Genomic DNA, 22367 nt, shown 5'->3' with positions numbered 1-22367 from the left:
CACAGAAAAGTGCTCCGTCTTTGGAAGAGTTATTAAAGAGCTTGTCCAAATGGATGTGGGATTGCAGTATACAAGTGACTGATCTTGTCTCCGCATGTAAATTAGCAGATTTGTCATATTGACATTTGTCTCATATTCGCTTTGAACTTGCATTTTTGGCTCCTGACATTAATACATTGGAATGTCTACTCTGTATGCGTCTTCTCCAACTCTCTACTGTGCGCACAACAATAAATTAATATAAAATTCTCAGAGGCATGGCATGATCCATCCTTAAAAGTTGCTGCGACAAGTCTGCCAATGACTGAACTCAACATTTAAACAGCCCCACTGTTAGTTGAAATGCTTCCTCTTAGACACTTTTGAGTTATTGTGGCTATTAGCTGCCTGACTTCTATTTATCTGCTCTGAGGCACTGCCGCCATCAGTGATTGCTTTTCTTTTCGGAGACCACGACATGAGGACACACGATGCATCGCCGCTGTTGAGGGTGCAGCAGCTGGATCACGTTTCAGCCCCGATAGACCCATATTGGAGCTCAGTGGTGGTCCATTCGGCTGCCCTCCATCCATCAGGCTGAGGGCATTTTATGTTGCATTACAACATATTTACTGATATTTTTCATTTGGAAACAGATGTTGATGTAAAAGAGGATCAGAAGGAAATCCCTTCTCCAAAATTACATATCAATCTATTGTTTATGAATTGCTTACTAGACACAGTGTAATCTCTATTGTTGGAGAAAAAAATAGGGATGTGCCGACCAATCGGCCACCAATCAGTATCTGTCGATTTGCGTGAAAAAGTATGTGATCGCCATTGTCGATTAATGCATTTTAATGATGATGACAAATGCCATTTCCCTCTGACTGACACTATTTATTTTTAGTCTCCCGGCTGACAAACAGCTCGTTGGCAGCTAATTATGTATCTCCATACACAGTGTGGAGCCGCTCCTCTAAACTTATAATCATCACCTTCATTACGGCAAATAAACTGCATTTCTTTGGATCTTAAGTATTACTGGAGGATGAGGCGGAACATAATAAACACAGAGAAAGATAATAAGGGTCACATTTAAATATTCTGTTGGTATTGTTAAACTGTCAACAGCACTCACCATAAATACATTTTAAAATTTTTAGTTAATACATGTAATCGGTATCAGCCGATCTCACTCTCGGATGGTTGGTATTGGCATAAAACGCTGATCGGAACATCCTTAGAAAAAAAAATATGTGTCATAGATTGTATTGCACAGTGTAAAGTAACTGATCAAATCTTATATTTGCAGAGTTTAAATCTCCTCAAAAACTGTAAAATCGAGTTCTACAAAACAACCAAAGGTTACATAAAAATACTGAAAAAATCGGATAAATGCAAATCTCATGAAACTTTCTGAAATGTTTTCAATTAAGTGAGCATCTAATGGATTCACTCCACACACGTCTTTGTGATGCCACCACAGAAGAGCACCAGTGATAGGAAATATGTGATGACGACCAGAAAACAGTATTGTGATGTAGTAGTAGTAAAAAGTGGTCTGTCATGTTTGCTTAAGACAATATGGTTAAAGTAACAGTAGTGTGAATCGACAGTATTTATTATAAAAGAAGAATGGAATGTACACTACAAGGTCAGCTGTTTTTTAATGCATACATTTGAGAAATGTAAAAAAAAATGTAATGCTAGTGAGTTGCAATGCATTCCAGATTATTCCTTCGTTCTTATAAAAAAAATCATATTTTAAATAGGCTGCCAACTTAAGTGTCAAAGGTGGCTTTCTCCGTTTTGGTTTCCAAATTGGTCAATGGTGTGTGTGTTCTGGTAGAGATTAAGACAAATGGCTATAACTGTGGGTCTTGCTGTCCCCTTTTCTCCCCTACCCCCGGCCCCTCTCTCTTCCCCACTCCCCGTTTTACGGTCAGAATGCCAGCTGATGAAGACGGAACGACCCAAGCCCAACACATTTATCATCCGCTGCCTGCAGTGGACCACTGTCATCGAGCGCACCTTCCACGTAGAAACCCCTGAGGAGAGGCAAGTGAGAAGCATGCACCTCTCGGCTCACAGAGCAGCAAAAGACAAATCATGTACATGCAGAGGGTACCTGTCCCTGATGCTACAAAGCAACAGAAACGTTGTGTTTTTTTTCCCTACTCTTGGAACCATTCAAATACATGTGTTCAATCATTATTACGCACTTGCATATTATCCACTTGGCAGAACTCGCGCTTAAAATTGCCCTTCTGTCGATAAGAAGACAATTATGTGATTTTGGTAAATGGGCTGATGTAATCTTTTCTGCTGCTTGTGCCTTTCCTTAGGGAAGAGTGGACAAAAGCTATTCAGGCAGTAGCAGAAGGCCTGCAGAAACAAGAGGAGGAGATGATGGACTCCTCTCCAGACCCCATGGACATGGAGGTCTACCTGACCAAACCCAGACACAAAGTGGTATGTCTCATTTTGCCTGCTGCAGCCTATGCTGACACATCCTAGTGTCCATAAACAGGAAAAATTCAACCATTAAGTGTGTCCTTCTTCTGGTTTGGCCGTTACGCTACGCCGTGGTTTCTTTCCCCACGTGCACCACACCAGCCAACCTGGCTTCAGCGCTTGTCCGCTTCTGTGACTTTCCTAACATCAGCTCTGGGTGGCTTAGCACCAGCTACTACAGGGGTGGGCAATTAATTTTTCCCGGGGGCCGCATGAGCAACCCGAGCACTGCTGAAGGGCCACACCGACAATATTTCAATTAAATTTTGCTCAAATTATTTTTGATATACCGTAAGATAAATAATAATAATAATAATATTTTAATTTAACCTAACTTATCTTTATACAAAAGCAGATGGCTTTTGATGGTTTTATTTTTAACACTTTCTTACACAACACTTCCTGATGTATAATACAATGCAAAAATTTCAATTTCTGTCACTTTATCCTGCATCCTCTTTGTTGTGAACGTAGCACGCCTGTAAGGTGATTGGCGAAGAAGGAGGAAGCGTTGCTGTTGCGGAAATGAGGAGTGAGGATAGACGTGCGTGTGGAAAGAACGAGATAAGTTGAGCTGTGTTAGTATAGGTTGCTCAATAAAAGTTTAAAAAGAGCATCAGACTTGGTGTGCACTTCTTCTGGACGCTACAATTGGTGTCAGAAGTAGGATGAAATGCCTCCCAGTTCGCCTTGCCATCAAACCTGGGAGTCTTCATTGAGGGCGGAATTCCCCCATGCCAAGCAGCGTGTGCTGCACCTGTAGATGCTGCCTCTCTCCTTCCTCCCTCTCTCTCTCTCTTTGCGGCGAGCTCCTCACGTCCGGGATTCACACAGACATCTGCAGTGCTGCCGGCACCTTAAGTCCCCACTCAATGTCCTTTCCCTCCTGTTCCATTTTGACAAAGTCGCCAGGAAACATTGTGGCACGTACCTCCCGATGACGTAGCAGGCTGAGCACACAAGCAGCGGCAGTATGCGCAAAGTTTTACTTCTGACACCAATTGTAGCGTCCAGAAGAAGTGCACACCAAGTCTGACGCTCTTTTTAAACTTTTATTGAGCAACCTATACTAACACAGCTCAACTTCTTGTTCCTTCCACACGCACGTCTATCCTCACTCCTCATTTCCGCAACTCAAGAACACAACATCAACTTCAGCAGGTCGTTACACTATATTCTTTAAACACAGCAACATGTGTACCAGACATTAAGCACACGGCTTTACCTTTAATTTCTGTAAAGAAATACTTGGCAGTCCATGTCTTGTTGAAAACACGCCATTCGTCATCAACTTTTCTTTTTTTAGCATCTCGGGAATAACCGGGCATCACTTGTCGCTGTGCACCTTCACTCACAGGTTACACACGGACATACGCCCATAAATAACACTTTTCAAAATAAAAGCAGCACAGTTGTATTGCACGCACGACATAGATGTTTTTTTAAATTTATTTTGTAATTTGTGATTGCCGCTGCGCGCACGAGCATACGTCCACACGGAAGTAATACAAATAACGCTTTTCAAAACAAAAGCAGCACTGTTGTATTGCACACTCGAGATAGATACTTTTTTAAATTTATTTTGTAATTTATGATTGGCCTCACGCGGGCCGGACAGGGACGTACAAAGGGCCGGATGTGGCCCGCGGGCCGCAGAATGCCCAGGTCTGAGCTAGTATGTCCACCAAGTCCCCCAAACCCCTCACATGTGTCATGACATTAAGGTCCAAAGCCCTGGATTGGATGTCCCTCACACAACCATTTCTAACATTCTAAAGGGTTAAGGGTTAACTGAGACACAGCCACAAAATGGCTAAACCATTAGAGTGGGAATTGCACGGTGGGGGAAATAGTGCCTTGAATGCTCCTGTGTTGTTGTCAGTAGTATTGTATGTCCCAGCTAGTTTGAGCATGAGTTTGTTTGTAATCAGATGCTGCTTTCTGTCCTCCGGCTCTCCAGACTATGCACGACTTTGAATACCTCAAGCTCCTGGGAAAAGGCACTTTTGGAAAAGTTATCCTGGTAAAGGAGAAGGCCACGGGACGCTACTATGCCATGAAGATCCTAAAAAAGGAGGTGATCGTAGCAAAAGTGAGTGGTTGCCAGTGAGATAGCAAAGCAGAGAAAGGACTTGGTGGGGGAGGACTTTGGCACAATGACCTGATACCTAACTATTGTGTTAAGTTAGACAAATGTTCTTTGTGGATTTATTTTTTTCCAGGATGAAGTGGCGCACACACTCACAGAAAACAGAGTCCTCCAGAATTCAAAGCACCCATTCTTGACAGTAAGGAACCTCTTCAAATCCTGAACTTTATTTTACCAATGTCAAGCTCTTCAGTAATTTAATGACATTATTTTTTTATTTTATAGGGACATTGCACAATGCATGTATTGCACAGACCAGGGGCCTCATTTAACAACAGTTGTGTGGCTTTCCTACTAAAAATAGAAATGGTCGTGATAGGAAGAAAGTGAAGAAGAAGATACAGTAAATGGGGACTTGGGGAAAGTAGTGCTTCATGCAGCACCCCGTTTGAAAAGATAGTTGCTACAATGATACGCAAAACTTTAGAAGAGGTGGGTGACTCTGATTTACCCCCAATATGAATATAATCTGTGTAATTTACAACAAAATGTGTTTATACAGTAGCCTGCTAACATGAGCCAGATTACAGTTTCATGTGGAACTGTAATCCCCATTTGCGGTACAAAATGGATGGATTGATTTGTTTGAAATGTGTTTGAAAACTCACAAAGGATACAAAAGACGTTGACTCTTGTTGGATTACTAAATTTATTAATAAAATACAGGAGCGCTTCTTGCGGTATAAGCCAAATATGTGACATCGTCCTCAGTCTCTGGTGCCGCGCCTGACATGACCAAGGAGTCACAGGATCACGTTTTGACAGCAATGTGTGGCAAAATGATTGTCTAGATAAATTGATAGACAGTATGTCCTCACAAATATTAATACAAATATGAAGCAGTAAATGCAATGGCAAAAAAGATCCTTGCTTTGATTTTTTTTTAAAGTCTCAAACAGTTAATGATAAAACATTCCACAGATCTGCTGCTCTAAATAAAAAGCAGTTTTGGCAAATTGCTGTGGATCTAAAATTGACATAACAATCTACTCAAGAGAAGACTGGTACATCTAACACGTGCTTCATCACATGAGTTCACAAACTCTCCAAGCGTTGGTGGTGCAAGGGTGTGAAACACTGTAGACATTAAACTGACGTCAGCTATAGAAATACAATTTTCAAGTTAACCATTTGTACTTCTTAACAACGTCACAATAAAGATAGGAGAATGTTTTTTGTCACATATTTTGAGTGGCTCTTTAATACAGACATGGAAGTGGTTGGAAAGTTGCATTACTTAAGTGAGACCAGGTTGTCAAGCAATGTTTAAAATGAAAAAATATCCTTGCATGTGTATAGAGCTTGGCTGCATTTGTACTTATTGATGGCGAATGAATCTAAACTGAGCAAGATTAAATGTAACAGTTTTAGAAACTATACTGTCCTGTCCACCACCACCCCTAAATATTTAAATGTATTCTACTTCTCATACAGTGGGTACGGTAAGTATTCAGACCCCTTTAAATCTTTCACTCTTTGTTTTATTGCAGCCATTTGCTCAAATCAAAAAGGTACATTTTATTTATTTTTAATGTACACTCAGAAAAAAACAGAAATATATAATTTTTGGCAAATAATAAAACAACTCAAAAATCACTTATAAATATGTATTCAGACCGTTTGCTCAATACTTTGTTGATGCACCTTTTGCAGCAATTACAGCCTCCAGTCTTTTTGAATATGATGCACAAGCTTGGCACACCTATCTTTGGGAAGTTTCACCCATTCCTCTTTGCAGCACCTCTCAAGCTGCATCAGGTTGGGTGGGAAGCATTGGTTTTCATCCAGGATGTCTTTGTACATTGCTCATCTCACACTCACATTCACACACTACGGCCAATTTAGTGTTGTCAATCAGCCTATTTCGGAGGAAGCCGGAGTACCCGGAGGGAACCCACGCAGTCACGGGGAGAACATGCAAACTCCACATAGAAAGACACCAAGCTCGGGGATCGAACCCAGGACCTTCTTATTGTGAGGCACATGCACTGTTCCATTGACCCCTGTTCCACTGACTCTCATACCATTAGAAACAAAATTCATACAGGCATCATGTTTGGAGGAAACCAGGCAACGTTCCTCACCAGGCCAATACCATCCCTACAGTGAAGCATGGTGGTGGCAGCTAGGGATGTTTTTCAGCGGCAGGAACTAGGAGACTTGTCAGGGTAGAGTGAAAGATGAATGCAGCAATGTACAGAGACATCTTGGACGAAAATCAACGCTTCCCAAGTTCCCAACCAACCTGATGGAGCTTGAGATGTGAGGCAAAGAGGAATGGGCAAAACTGCCCAACGATAAATGTGCCAAGCTTGTGGCATCGTATTCTAAAAGATTTGAGGCTGTAATTTCTGTCAAATGTGCAACATCAAAGTATTGAGCAAAGGGTCTGAATACTTATGTACATGTGTTTTTTTAATTTCAAACACATTTGCAAAAAATGTTGGTTTTTTTCTGTCAAGATGGGGCACTGAATGTACATTGATGAGAAATAAAATTATCTTTTTTTATTTTAGCAAATGACTGCCGCACTGTTGTGACGAAACGAGAGCTGAGCCAGAAGGCAAAGCTCTCGGTCTACCGACCTATCTACATTCCTACTCTCACCTATGGTCATGAAGTGTGGGTCATGACCGAAAGAATAAGATTGCGGATACAAGCGGCCGAAATGAGTTTCCTCAGAAGGGTGGCTGGCATCTCCCTTAGAGATAGGGTGAGAAGTTCAGTCACCCGAGAGAGACTCAGAGTCGAGCCGCTGCTCCTTTGCTTGGAAAGGAGCCAGCTTAGGTGGTTCGGGCATCTCGTGCGGATGCCTCGAGTGACTTCCTAGGGAGGTCCTCGTTGCACGTCCCACTGGGAGGAGACCCCGGGGCAGGCCAAGTACCAGATGGGGGGAAGGAGGAAGTTGCTATGGTTGCTCTGGAGAGGGAAGTCTGGGGGTCTCTGCTGAAGCTGTTGTTCCTGCGACCCGATTCTGGATAAGCGGTTGAAGATGGATGGATGGATGCAATGAAACAAAGAGTGACAAATTTAAAGGGGTCTAATACTTTCCGTACCCACTGTATATTTTGTCCTCTATCTATTATAACTGTCATTACATGACAACTTTTTCTTTTGGGGAAAAAAGTATACTAACAGTTTTATTAAGATTCAGTGTTGGACATGAATGCATCATCCATTCTGCAATTTTTTCCATTGCGATATTGAGTACGGATGCAGCTTTCTCTTTTAGTTTGGCATGGACATACATAACAGCATCATCGCCGTACACTTATGTGCTAACCTCTGAACAGATGTTAGGAAGCTCATCAATATATACATTGAGCAGCAAGGGACCCAAGATTGATCCTAGGGGTAACTCTGCTGAGCTAAAACTGAGTTTAAGAGGGAGGACATGGTGCTCCCAATTCTTCTACCCTGTTTACTGTTTTTCAAATATAATTTGAACTAGTTCAGTGTAAGGTCTGAGATGTTGCGAGATGATGATTTTGATTAAAAGGATATTAAAATGTATTGTATCAAATGTTTCTTTTTTCAGATCCGAAAATATGGCTCCCACCAACCCCCCTTTATCCAACTTAATTTTAGCTGCTCAACAAAGTAACCGAATGCTGTTTCTGTTGAGTGATGTTGTCTAAAGCCAAATTGCATTGGATTTAGGGGGTGATTGCCATCATGTAAATGATCCATTAATTGGTTAGCCACAACCTTTTCTACCACATTAGATAGTACTGGAAGTATGCTGATTGGTCTGTAATTGACTAATTCAGTCAGTAGTCACTTACAAGCATCTATTCTGCAAAAGCAATGAATAAGGAGCGCTGCAACACATTGTTGCTTTGAAAACAGAAAATGAAGGCAACAAATGTTTTTTTCACCTTCTCTGGAAATGTTTTTGTTTTGAAGTGTAGCACCTCACATTTGTTAAAATGTTGTGACATTCATACGATTAAATCATGGTCTCATTTTCTGTCTCCAGGGGCTGAAATACTCTTTCCAAACACACGACCGCCTTTGCTTTGTCATGGAATATGCAAATGGAGGCGAGGTAAACTCCTTTAGATTTACTCAGAATTCACTTTTAGGATTAGTTGATATAATTTCCCTGCAATAACTTTACCCTCTCTTTGCCACCAATCTGTGCTATTTTCCTCCAGCTTTTCTTCCACCTTTCAAGGGATCAAGTATTCTCAGAGGAGCGAGCTCGGTTCTACGGTGCAGAGATTGTGTCGGCACTTGACTACCTGCATGCCGAAAGAAACGTGGTCTACCGAGATCTAAAGGTAGATATTTGTTCTCTCTCATCATTGCTTTTTGTCTTTTTTAGCCTACTATTTTAGGAAAGAGCTGATCAGTGATTGATATGGGAGATGTTTATGTAGAGCTGTCTTTGGTTACCTGTTTCGCAGCAGGCATCTGTAGCTATAACACTTCCAGCTGATAGACCAGCCAGGTCAGCATAGCACACACTCCCTGTCTCTTTTCCCTTGGGTTTATGAGGCAGTATCTCAGCCTCCTAAGCTGCTATTGAAAATGCCAGTGTAGCAGGTTTGGAAGATGTGCTGACTTGCTCAGCCTTGCTGGACACGTGTGAGCTACAGTCGTCTGACTTAAACGGATGTTGCTTCAATGTTGCTTCACTTCATCATAATGTTTGTTATTTTAACATTTTATCACATATTTCTGTCCATCAAAACCCATGTGGTTTTGGTTTTAATCTAGTCAAGTTGGTAAAGTATAATTACAATGTTTGCTTAGCAAAATATATGTGTATATGAATTATTTAAGATGATTTTTTATCCTAAACATATGCTGAAAGTAGAGATGGGCATCTGACTACATTTATTTTTTCCACAATGGAATACAATTTAGAATAAATCAAGTTAATTCATATATTAAGGGGCTATAGTTTCACATTTAAAAGACATTTTTAGGAATTGGGAAAATATTAACCAATGTGTATTTTAATGTACATCCATCTTGAGTGTATAGAAGAATTTCTGAATGTTCTGGCCTCTTGTTTCCATGCTATTGTCTTGAGCAAATCAGTGCTGCCAGGAGGAGTTCTGCTTAAATGTAGCTCACATATGTCATGTTCCTATTCTCCAAGTCACAAACTAGTTGACACTATATCAACAGAACCTCTGATGGTGGCAGCCATGCATTGCACTATATTTGCCTCCATTGATTCAAAAACAATTTATCAACAATTAACAGTCATTTCCACAAAATCATCATAATTGTCAGTATAAACTATCCATATTCAGATATACTGATTATGTTTATTTTCCTTTTTCCCCTCAGTTGGAAAATCTGATGCTGGATAAAGATGGACACATCAAGATAACAGATTTTGGCCTATGCAAGGAGGGGATCAAAGATGGCGCCACCATGAAAACATTCTGTGGAACACCAGAGTATTTGGCACCTGAGGTAACCTAATTGTTTCACTGTGACACCTTCTCCTCTCAGTATTTCTCTATAATGGAATCTCTTTACAGACAAGGGTGATAGATAAACACATATCTCACAAAAGTGCGTATGCCCCCCACATTTCAACAATTATTCTAGTGTTTCTTCTCAAGAGACAAAACTACTACTAGAAATTAAACTTTGATATACAGGTGAAACTAAAAAAAATAGTTTATCGTGCAAAAGTTTATTCAGGTCAGCAATTCAACTTCAAGTGTGAAACTGATATGTAATATAAAGTCATGGCATGCAAAGTGAGATACCCCAAGCCTTTATTTTTTATAATGACGAATAATAACTTAATTTTTTTGGAAACCTCACATTTTGTGAGATTTTTAATTCAAGGTTTTCATAAGCTGCAAGTCATATCAAAATGATATCAAAAGAAGGCTTGAAATATCTTAAGTTGAATGCTTTAAGCCTTGTTTACCTTAACCCTTGTATGGTGTTCATATTGTTGTTACTCAGCCAGTGTTTGTGGGTCTGATGGACCCGTTGCATTTTGTGGCTTTTAATGCCTCACAATCAAACACTTTTATGTTAAAATACTGACTTATCCCAAAAAACATCTGTAATGAATTGTTTCGAGAGGCTGGTAAAGGAATATATTGTCTCCAGACTTCCCCCCACATTCGACCCATACCAGTTTGCTTATCGCCCTAACCGCTCCACAGAGGACGCCATCTCCTCTGCACTCCACCTGAGCTTAGCACATCTGGAAGGAAAGGACACACACGTGCGGATGTTGTTTCTGGATTTCAGCTCAGCATTCAACACCATCATCCCGCAGCACTTGGTGAGCAAACTGGCACCCCTTGGATTCAGTACCCCCCTTTGCAACTGGCTGCTTGACTTCCTCACAGACAGGCCCCAGTCTGTGAGAGTGGGCAACAACACCTCCAGTGCCATCTCCCTGAGCACCGGCTCCCCCCAGGGCTGCGTCCTGAGTCAGCTGCTGTTCACGTTGATGACCCATAACTGCTGCGCCAGGTCAACTTCTAACCACATTGTGAAGTATGCGGACGACACGACAGTAGTGGGACTCATCCGTGACAACAGCGACATGGACTACAGGGAAGAGGTGAAACATCTGGTTGACTGGTGCAAAACCAACAACCTGGTCCTGAACGTCGACAAGACCAAGGAGATCATTGTCGACTTCAGGAAGCACCAGTCCAGCCACGCTCCACTCTTCATCAACGGCACAGCGGTGGAGATGGTAAGCAGCACCAAGTTCCTGGTGGTGCAGATAACTACACACCGGAGCTCTTGTAAAAAGAGCTCAGCAGCGCATGCACTTTTTGCGTGTGAGGAAAAGAGCACAGCTCCCTCCCCACATTCTCACCACATTCTACAGAGGCACTAAAGAGAGCCTGCTGACCAACTGCATCTCTGTCTGGACTGGAGCCTGCAGTGCCTCAGACTGGAAGTCTCTGCAGAGAGTGGTGAGGACGGCGGAAAAGATCATCAGGACTCCTCTTCCTCCTATCCAGGAGATCGCAAAAAACTGCTGCCTGACCAGGGCTCAGAAAATCTGCAGAGACTCCACCCACCCCCACCAAGGACTGTTTTCACTGCTGGACTCTAGAAAGAGGTCCGCAGCCTCCGTAGCAGAACCTCCAGGTTCTGTAACAGCTTCTTCCCTCAGGCTGTAAGACTCTTGAACGCATCATAATAATCCCCTCAATTCCCCCCAAAAATGGATGAACTCGCTGGAATATAAAGACAATATAACATACAGCCATAAACATAGATGCATATGCAAAAGTGCAATATATTTATCTTTACAGTAATCTATTTATTTACATCTGCACCTTATTGCTTTTTTATCCTGCACTGCCAACCAGCTAATGCAACAAAATTTCGTTCTTATCTGTACTGTAAAGTTCAAATTTGAACGACAATAACAAGTAAGTCTAAGTCTAAGACCCACAAACACTGGCTGAGTAACAACAATATGAACGTTGCATGGAAATTTATCTGCCAGTTTCTGCATCCCACAGGGATTCTTCTTTTGTGTTTCTGCACCTGCGGTTCCCACACAAGGTCGCAACATTGTTTGTCAACACTGTCTGCGCTCATTTTGTCGCACATTTAACCCTCTGATGTTCTGTGTACCAACACTCTGTCCTCCCCGTCTAGGCCTGCTGTGTGTGTGTGTGTGTGTGTGTGTGTGTGTGTGTGTGTGTGTGTGTGTGTGTGTGTGTGTGTGTGTGTGTGTGTGTGTGTGTGTGTGTGTGTGTGTGTGTGTGTGTGTGTGTGTGTGTGTGTGTGTGTGTGTGTGTGTGTGTGTGTGTGTGTGGTACACAGAACATCAATTTCCACACTTCTATTAGCCCCGGGTCCAGTGGACCCCGGACATCTTGTATGTAATAGAAATGTGTAGGGGGTGGGGGGGTGGGGGGGGGTGTATGGTGTGTGTTCATTAAATATGTATTCTGATATATGTTCTTCACAGAAAATGAGCCAAAGACAGTGAGTCTCAGTTTGAAAAATTAATTAATTGTATCATTTTTCTTTTAATAAAAATCGAAAACGGGTCCCACAGACCCGAACACCACACAAGGGTTAATAAACCACAGCTTCCCTGCACTGGCTGTACTCATGCAGCCTCAGACCATGACACTTCTGCCACCAGTTTGACTGTAGGCAAGAAACTATTATTTTGTCTCGTCACTTGTTGCCAGCTGTTTAGACAATAATGGCTATCATTTTCAGTAGATAGTAAATCTATAGTGCTATACAACAGTGTTAATTTCATGACTAATGAATTTTCGTGTTCGTTTTCAACAACCTATTTTCCCCTGACTAAAATCAGACAATTCCTGATCAAAACAAATGCACAAGGACTAAGACAATGATGAAATCAACTGACATTTTAGTCAACAAATTAAAACAAGTTCAAAATGTTGACAGAAACGAAATCCAATCATATTTAATTTTGTCTTGTAGCTAGATGGGTGGGACAAGCTCTGAAACTAGCCAATCACAGCTCTTTGACAGCGTACGAGAGAGGGGCCGGTAGTAAGTTACAAATGAGTTCCAATCGGTTGCTTTTATTGTGAGATAGGAAAGTTGGATTTTTCAGCTCCTTATTTTACTTAAGACATATTTAAAGTCTTATCTTTACTTATCTTTTATAATTTTTATTTTAGTCGACTAAATTTACTGTGATTTTAGCTGAGTGAAAGGTTGTGTGTTTTAGTCGATTAAAAGTAAATCAATTTAGATGGATTAAATTTAACTAAAACTAAGATAGATTTTTGTCAAAAGACTATGACCAAAATGTAAAACTGCTGTCAAAATTAGCACTGCTACACAAGTAGCAAACACACTGACCACAGTGTAAAAAAGTATTACTACTTTTTAATTATATAATTGTTCACTATATTGGAGAAATGGACACAACTTAGTGATTGGGCTTTTTCTATATATTTAAAAAAAAAATAGGCTGCAGCTTTGTTTTGAACTTTGAAGCGAACACGTGTGTCATCTTGTCACATGCGACCCGTGTGGATCCGAAACAAATTTGCAGCGTGTGTCGTCGGACATCAGTTGTTAAGAAGCGTGTGGAAGGAAGGACAGCTGCTCCGAAATGCCTTTCAAATCTCCAGCTAAAGGCTGTAGGTTTAATTCGTGTGCTGTGCGCACAGGGCATAGCAGCGTGCTCCCATATTGGCTGGATGGGGAGAGGTGTGGCTACTCCCTCTTGCATGCAGGTATGACAAGTGTAACTTGATAGTGCATTGTGAGTGTCGGTGGTGTTTATGTGATAGGAGAAATCGAGTGTTTGCCTCTTGGTGTAAAAATGTTTACAGGAGAAGCATGTCAAAGTTGACTCAGTTGCCATATCGTTGTTTTTAGCCCCCATTTGGAATTTTCTGACTGGGGGGCAAAGGAGGAGACTCTGTCTTTGGCCGTCAGCCCTTTCAGGAAACGTGAGCTACTGCCCCTGGAGAATAAAACCGCATTGGCTACAGCTGTTATGCGGCATCAGGGGGACCACAGCCTCTGCTGCTGCCACCATGCCTGCCTTGGCTGACACAACCAGATATGTGTTCACTCGCTGCCATACTGGAACATATACATTCCAATTTTATCAGTCAAAACAAATCATATTATTCCCAACGCTTAAACTGAGAATGTCATAATATTAACACAATCTTAACTAATTTCATTTAATCCTTAAAAAGACCAATTAAGAATTCCCGCGGAGCTTCACCTGTTCAGCTTGGTTCTTATCTCCACTGAAAAACCCTGTGTATGACAGCTCCAGCCGAGAGCGAGGAGACATCAGCGGCTGTTCCCATGGCAACGGGGTCGCTGGCGAGCGTCTCTATGGAGTGCAGCCCAGGCAATGTTACAGGTTGTTCTGCAGTAAACAATGACCTTGTTGTGTGAGCTGTGCAGGAATGCTGAACCGTCTGGGAATATTCCATTCAGATCGGGGGTGGGGGGTCCAATCACCAGCTACTGTGTCTTTGGAAAAAGTTGTGGGCCACATTCCCATCGCCACCTCTTAAATGTAGTTTTAGTACGCTAAACTTTATCTAAGCTATTCCCACACATTTTGTATTTTTAATTACCGGTACTCTGAAATTAGATCAACTAAATTCTAAACCAGGGTTTTTAAACTAAATTGTTTTGGGGGGCCACATTTCAAGTAAGTTAAAGATCAGAGGGCCTACTATTATTATTCAGTAATATTTGTATTTTGTATATTCCTGAGAACCAGCGTCTTCTTCAGTGGACAATTGATTTTTGATCGATTTCTTTTGTCAGAGTTATGAATTTCGGGGTAAAAGTTTTGTCCATACAACAGGAGTACTCTGCTGTCTTGAACTACCTACTGCAAAGTCAAAGATCATCTATTTTGGGCCCCAACATTTTCCTGACGCCCACTCAAATTTTGACACTGATATGTAGTTTTATAGTAATATTGATTTTAATTATATAACCTACTTACAGTTAAACAGGTCTAAATCTTTTAAAATTATATTGTGAGGTTCACAATATCATATTGTGTCAGGTTCAAACACTGATGACATCTATTAAACAGACAAGAAGCAAGGAATCATGCAGAGACAGAGTTCAATTTAGCTCAATGAGGAGAGACGTATTGGGCTGTACACTTAGTTACAGTTCCAACCTACGCTCTAAGGCACAGCCCACGTGCTCCACTATTTATTCGGGAGGTCCCTGGTTACATCACTGAGGCTGCTTCTGAAGGAAGGGGGGTAATTTCAGCAGCCCCAGTTAGACACAATATATGATTATTCAGAAATGGAAATGTGCTGACACTCGTGATATCGCCCTGTCTCTGCTTTGTCTGCGTCACGGTGCTCGATGTTCTGGACACAAACACTGATACGAGACGACTCGCAATCCAAGATTGCAAGTTGTCTCTTTGCACAGATAGAAAAGTACAACTTCAGCACAATTGATAATAACTATAGCAACGGCCTTTAAGCATAAGAGTTGTGTGATAACTTACACATAGTTATTCTAACATGTGACCAAGTGTTAGTCACCAAAATAATTATCCGTTATACATAAACCAGCACATACAACAACATGCCTAACAAGGCTCAGTTCAGGCTGATTGCAAAATGCAATACTAATCAAATATACTGCAAAAGAAGGATAAAAAACTGATGAAAAATACATTTCAAAATCTCAAAAATACATGCGGCCTACATACCACAGAATAGAAAACAGATATTTTTTGGCAGGCCAATGTTTAGGAAACACTGATCTATATGACAGTGCTCTAGTGTTTTTAGGAATCTGCTGCAAAAATGTTAGCATCTCCCAAGTTTTTTTAACTGAACTTGCAGGCCCGTGTGGTGTCATACCCGGGCCGCCAGTTGAAAGCCCTGGCGGCTTTTTCAGGTATTGTCCATGCCTGAAAACATTTATTTCCTACAAGGACAATACCAAACGAGGGATAAAAAAAGGAAAATGGTAATCTGAAATGTCACACACTTAAATGTAAAGTTCACAAAATAAGAAAAATACAAAAAAATCTTCACACACTTCGACATCATACAAAGCCACAGAAACATGTCTACAGTATACACAAAGATTTAAAACTCAGGTTTCCGAAGTATTTTCTTAGTAATAAGGGTGTGATGTCAAGTGCCAGAAAGTATTAGCAGTATTATGTATTGGTACAGCACTTGTCACAGTGCAGACTTCCTCCAATGCGGGGTAATGCAAATTGGGATCACCATTAAATTGTACACCTTGATTTGACCCCTTTAATGTTGACATTAGACAAAAATGCATTATTTAAAAAGGAGAAACTGGTCTGATTGAGTGTTTAGAAGTTTTGCTTTTCAAATAGTCCAGAAAACTGCATTAAAGTAAATAAGAACAGATGGTACATGTCAAAATTGTCATTTGATCATCATCAACAATCATTACCATGTTAACCACATACAGCACACAATATAAAATGACAAACAATTAACAATTTACATTGACACTGTACAAACTAATGTAATGAGTTGTATGAATATAAAGTTGTATATTCGATGTCAAAGAATTTCACACGTCTTTTACTTAATGTAAACAAATCTATACAGTATGTTTCATGTTTTGAAAGACGATAATCATACATTAACTTGTTGAAGGAAACTTGATCTGCACTTATATTAATTGTTTCTACATGTTAAACACTTCCTTTTGGTCTACATAACATGTAATGGTGGTTCCTTGTTCAACATATATATATATATATATATATATATATATATATATATATATATATATATATATATATATATATATATATATATATATATATATATATATATATATATATTGTATATTAGGGCTGGGCGATATGGCCTTTTTTTAATATCTCGATATTTTTAGGCCATATCGCGATACACGATATATATCTCAATATTTTGCCTTAGCCTTGAATTAACACTTGATGTATATAATCACAGCAGTATGATGATTCTATGTGTCTACATTAAAACATTCTTCTTCATACGTCATTAATATATGCTCATTTTAAACTTTCATGCAGAGAGGGAAATCACAACTAAGTCAATTTACCAAAACTGTATTTATTAAACAGTTATTAAGCAGTGGCACAAACATTCATGTCATTTCAAAACAGAAAGTGCAAGATTGTGAGAGACATTTTAAAACAAACTATTAGTGCGCTTTTGTGAATGATGTCACTAAGATGATAAATCAAAACAACACTAAATTAAAGTGCACTTTTTGTACAGAACGCCACTACAATAGTTTACAACAAATAAAGTGCACTTCTGTGCATGATGTCACACAAGATATTTCAATGACTGTCAAATAAAAATGAGCTGCATAATAGGACATCAAATTGTGTATGTTCTTCGCTATGTGGTAGGTTACGGCGGACGTTATGTCCTTATGTCGTGGACTATTTTTTTCATACGGTGTTGATGTGGAAATGGTTGCCTCGGCATTTTGTTGGTGTGGCACCGAACGGAGATGTTGACATGCGAAGTTTCAAACACTCTTCATTCTCCAGCGGGTGACTTTTCAAATGATGCTACATACTGTATTAGCAGTAATGCTACTTTTTGTAGCAACGCTTTCGCCCCACACTTGACAAATTACGGTTGTCTGTTCGAGACATTCCCACTTGAAGCTAAACCACCGCCAGACGATGGACTCCGTGCTGTTTTTCTTAGGAATTAATTCTTCCTTCATTTGTTACCAGATCCGCACCTTCTTTCTCTCGTATTACCATTTGCACCACAGCTAACTTTAGCCATGCTGCTACCTCTCTGCTCAGCGAGGGTGTATACGTATGTGACGTATGTAAGAAGGTGCGCTTGTTTAAGTCTGTGAGAAGGAGAGACAAGAAAGAGTGAGAAACGCCTGTAGTGTAATGCCTGCTGCTAAAAGCAACTGTGTGAGAACGTATACTCAAATATCACGATATAGTCATTTTCTATATCGCACAGAGACAAACCCGCCATATATCGAGTATATCGATATATCGCCCAGCACTAATATATATATATATATATATATATATATATATATATATATATATATATATATATATATATATACACAGTATATATATATTTATATATATATATATATCAGTGACGTGCGGTGAGGTTCATGGCTGGTGAGGCACTGACTTCATCACAGTCAGATTTACAAACATATGAACCCTAAAGAGTATCTTATTCACCATTTGATTGGCAGCAGTTAACGGGTTATGTTTAAAAGCTCATACCAGCATTCTTCCCTGCTTGGCACTCAGCATCAAGGGTTGGAATTGGGGGTTAAATCACCAAAAATTATTCCCGGGCGCGGCGCCGCTGCTGCCCACTGCTCCCCTCACCTCCCAGGGGGTGATCAAGGGGATGGGTCAAATGCAGAGGACACATTTCATTACACCTAGTGTGTGTGTGACAATCATTGGTACTTTAACTTAAAGGCCTACTGAAATGATTTTTTTTTATTTAAACGGGAATAGCAGATCCATTCTATGTGTCATACTTGATCATTTCGCGATATTGCCATATTTTTGCTGAAAGGATTTAGTACAGAAAATCGACGATAAAGTTCGCAACTTTTGCTCACTGATAAAAAAAAAGCCTTGCCTGTACCGGAAGTAGCGTGACGTCACAGGAGCTAGGATTCCTCACAATTCCCCGTTGTTTACAATGGAGCGAGAGAGATTCGGACCGAGAAAGTGATGATTACCCCATTAATTTGAGCGAGGATGAAAGATTCGTAGATGAGGAACGTTACAGTGAATGACTTGAGAGGCAGCGATGGACGTATCTTTTTTCGCTCTGACCGTAACTTAGGTACAAGCTGGCTCATTGGATTCCACACTCTCCTTTTTCTATTGTAGATCACAGATTTGTATTTTAAACCACCTCGGATACTATATCCTCTTGAAAATGAGAGTCGAGAACGCGAAATGGACAATCAGTGCCTTTTATCTCCACGACAATACATCGGCGATATGCTTTAGCTACGAGCTAACGTGATAGCATCTTGCTTTAACTGCATATAGAAACAAAAGAAATAAACCCCTGACTGGAAGGATAGATAGAAAATCAACAATACTATTAAACCGTGGACATGTAAATACATGGTTAATGCTTTCCAGGCTGGCGAAGGTTAACAATGCTGTGCTAACGACGCCATTGAAGCTAACTTAGCAACCGGACTGCACAGAGCTATGCTAAAAACATTAGCTCTCCACCTACGCCAGCCAGCCCTCATTTGCTCATCAACACCCGTGCTCACCTGCGTTCCAGCGATCGGCAGAAGGACGAAAGACTTCACCCGATGCGTTTGGCGGCCCGGAGACGTAGGAAGTCAAGGTGAGGTCGGCGGCTTGCGCGGCTAGCGCTCCAACAAAGTCCTCCTGGTTGTGTTGCTGTAGTCCGCTGCTAATACACTGATCCCACCTACAACTGTCTTCTTTGCAGCCTTCATTGTTCATTAAAAAAATCGCAAAAGATGTCCAGAATACTGTGGAATTATGAAATGAAAACAGAGCTTTTTGTATAGGATTCTACGGGGTACCATAACTTCCGTTACTCGGACTTCGTCACGCGCATACGTCATCATACCGCGATGTTTCAGCCGGATATTTCCCGGGAAGTTTTAAATGTCACTTTATAAGTTAACCCAGCCGTATTGGCATGTGTTGCAATGTTAAGATTTCATCATTGGTATATAAACTATCAGACTGCGTGGTCGGTAGTAGTAGCTTTCAGTAGGCCTTTAACTTTAACTTTACACATACAAACTGTAGCACAGAAAAAAGCACATTTAATAAAAAAAAACGTTATTATGGTCTTACCTTTACTTATAAATGAAGTCCATGCGCCGCTGTTGTGCTGGATTAATGCCCGCCGTAGAATACACCCCCTGACGGGAGTGTTATATCAACTAAAGCCCACACTTAAACTTTCCACGTGCAAGATTGAATCTATTTAAAAAAGTTATTTAATAAGAAGCCAAAAAGTGCAAAAACAATAATGTTCGTGTTGGAGGAGTTGTGAATGACTGAAATATGAAATCCGTGCTGCAGTCTGCAAGTGTACCTAATGTTGTGGCCCTGCAGTCATTCACAACTCCTCCAACACGAACATTATTGTTTTTGCACTTTTTGGCTTCTTATTAAAGGCCTACTGAAATGAATTTTTTTAATTTAAACGGGGATAGCAGATCCATTCTATGTGTCATACTTGATCATTTCGCGATATTGCCATATTTTTGCTGAAGGGATTTAGTAGAGAACATCGACGATAAAGTTTGCAACTTTTGGTCGCTGATAAAAAAAAAGCCTTGCCTGTACCGGAAGTAGCGTGACGTCACAGGAGGAAGGGCTGCTCACATTTTCCTATTGTTTACAATGCAGCGAGAGAGATTCGGACCGAGAAAGCGACGATTACCCCATTAATTTGAGCGAGGATGAAAGATTCGTGGATGAGGAACGTGAGAGTGAAGGACTAGAGTGCAGTGCAGGGCGTATCTTTTTTCGCTCTGACCGTAACTTAGGTACAAGGGTTCATTGGATTCCACACTTTCTCCTTTTTCTATTGTGGATCACGGATTTGTATTTTAAACTACCTCGGATACTATATCCTCTTGAAAATGAGAGTCGAGAACGCGAAATGGACATTCACAGTGACTTTTATCTCCACGACAATACATCGGCGAAGCTCTTTAGCTACAGAGCTAACGTGATAGCATCGGGCTCAAATGCAGATAGAAACAAAATAAATAAACCCCTGACTGGAAGGGTAGACAGAAGATCAACAATACTATTAAGCCATGGACATGTAAATACACGGTTAATAATTTCCAGCCTGGCGAAGCTTAACAATGCTGTTGCTAACGATGCCATTGAAGCTAACTTAGCTACGGAACAGCGGCGGCGGAGGGCGTTGTAGCTTTCGACGACACCCCGGCCGCCATCAGAGTTGGCAAGAAACATATATTTCCCCAAAGTTACGTACGTGACATGCACATAGCGACACGCACGTACGGGCAAGCGATCAAATGTTTGGAAGCCAAAGCTGTACTCACGGTAGCGCGTCTGCTATCCATCTCAAAGTCCTCCTGGTTTTGTTGCTGTAGTCCGCCGCTAATACACCGATCCCACCTACAACTTTCTTCTTTGCAGTCTTCATTGTTCATTAAACAAATTGCAAAAGATTCACCAACACAGATGTCCAGAATACTGTGGAATTTTTCGATGAAAACAGAGCTGTTTGTATGGTGACACATTGGTGTACCAATACTTCCGTTGCCTCCGTGATGTCACGCGCGTACGTCATCATACATAGATGTTTTCAACCGGAAGTGTCGCGGGAAATTTAAAATTGCACTTTATAAGTTAACCCGGCCGTATTGGCATGTGTTGCAATGTTAAGATTTCATCATTGATATATAAACTATCAGACTGCGTGGTCGGTAGTAGTGGGTTTCAGTAGGCCTTTAAATAACTTTTTTAAATAGATTCAATCTTGCACATGGAAAGTTTAAGTGTGGGCTTTAGGTGATATAACACTACCGTCAGGGGGTGCATTCTACACCAATTTTGTCAAGAGGAGTGGTCAACAATTCAACCAGAAGCTTGTGGATGGCTACCAAAAGCGCCTTATTGCAGTGAAACTTGCCAAGGGACATGTAACCAAATATTAACATTGCTGTATGTATACTTTTGACCCAGCAGATTTGGTCACATTTTTAGTAGACCCATAATAAATTCATAAAAGAACCAAACTTCATGAATGTTTTTTGTGAACAACAAGTATGTGCTCCAATCACTCTATAACAAAAAAATACAATATATATATATATATATATATATATATATATATATATATATATATATATATATATATATATATATATATATATATATATATATATATATATATATATATATACCGGTATATATATATATCTGTTTTTAGCATTTTTTACAAAACAAAAATTAAAAAGGCCCCACATGTTTTGACTTTTCTGTATGCGGCCCTTGGTGGAAAAAGTTTGGAAAACCCTAGGCCTTGTGTCTAATTTCAAGTCTGTGTGGTATAAAATGAGTCAAATATAGAATGTGTTATTTTTTTATTTTTGTTAAATGTCTGTTTTTTAAGGTTAAGGGTACAAGGAACACATAAAATATTGATGGCAAATTCATAAAATCATAAGGTAAATCACAAACAAGCCTTATAAAACAGCAACATTTGCAGCAACT

The 22367-nt window shown here is 40.4% G+C and overlaps 1 protein-coding gene across 1 annotated transcript in view; it reads left to right on the top strand.

Annotated features, from left to right (window-relative positions):
* The window catches only part of akt1 (v-akt murine thymoma viral oncogene homolog 1), a 104524-nt gene that overhangs the window by 69125 nt on the left and 13032 nt on the right, over positions 1–22367 (top strand). Inside the window, exons 4-10 of the mRNA XM_062041995.1 lie at positions 1929–2040; positions 2328–2454; positions 4457–4588; positions 4719–4784; positions 8625–8693; positions 8803–8928; positions 9950–10078. Coding sequence (XP_061897979.1) covers positions 1929–2040; positions 2328–2454; positions 4457–4588; positions 4719–4784; positions 8625–8693; positions 8803–8928; positions 9950–10078 — 761 coding nt within the window. The remainder of the gene's footprint in view (positions 1–1928; positions 2041–2327; positions 2455–4456; positions 4589–4718; positions 4785–8624; positions 8694–8802; positions 8929–9949; positions 10079–22367) is intronic.

Source organism: Entelurus aequoreus, linkage group LG03 (genome assembly GCF_033978785.1).
Source record: "Entelurus aequoreus isolate RoL-2023_Sb linkage group LG03, RoL_Eaeq_v1.1, whole genome shotgun sequence".
In the NCBI taxonomy this organism is placed as follows: Eukaryota; Metazoa; Chordata; class Actinopteri; order Syngnathiformes; family Syngnathidae; genus Entelurus; species Entelurus aequoreus.
The sequence above is the reverse complement of the archived record's forward strand: the minus strand, read 5'-3'. Positions and strand labels throughout refer to the sequence as shown.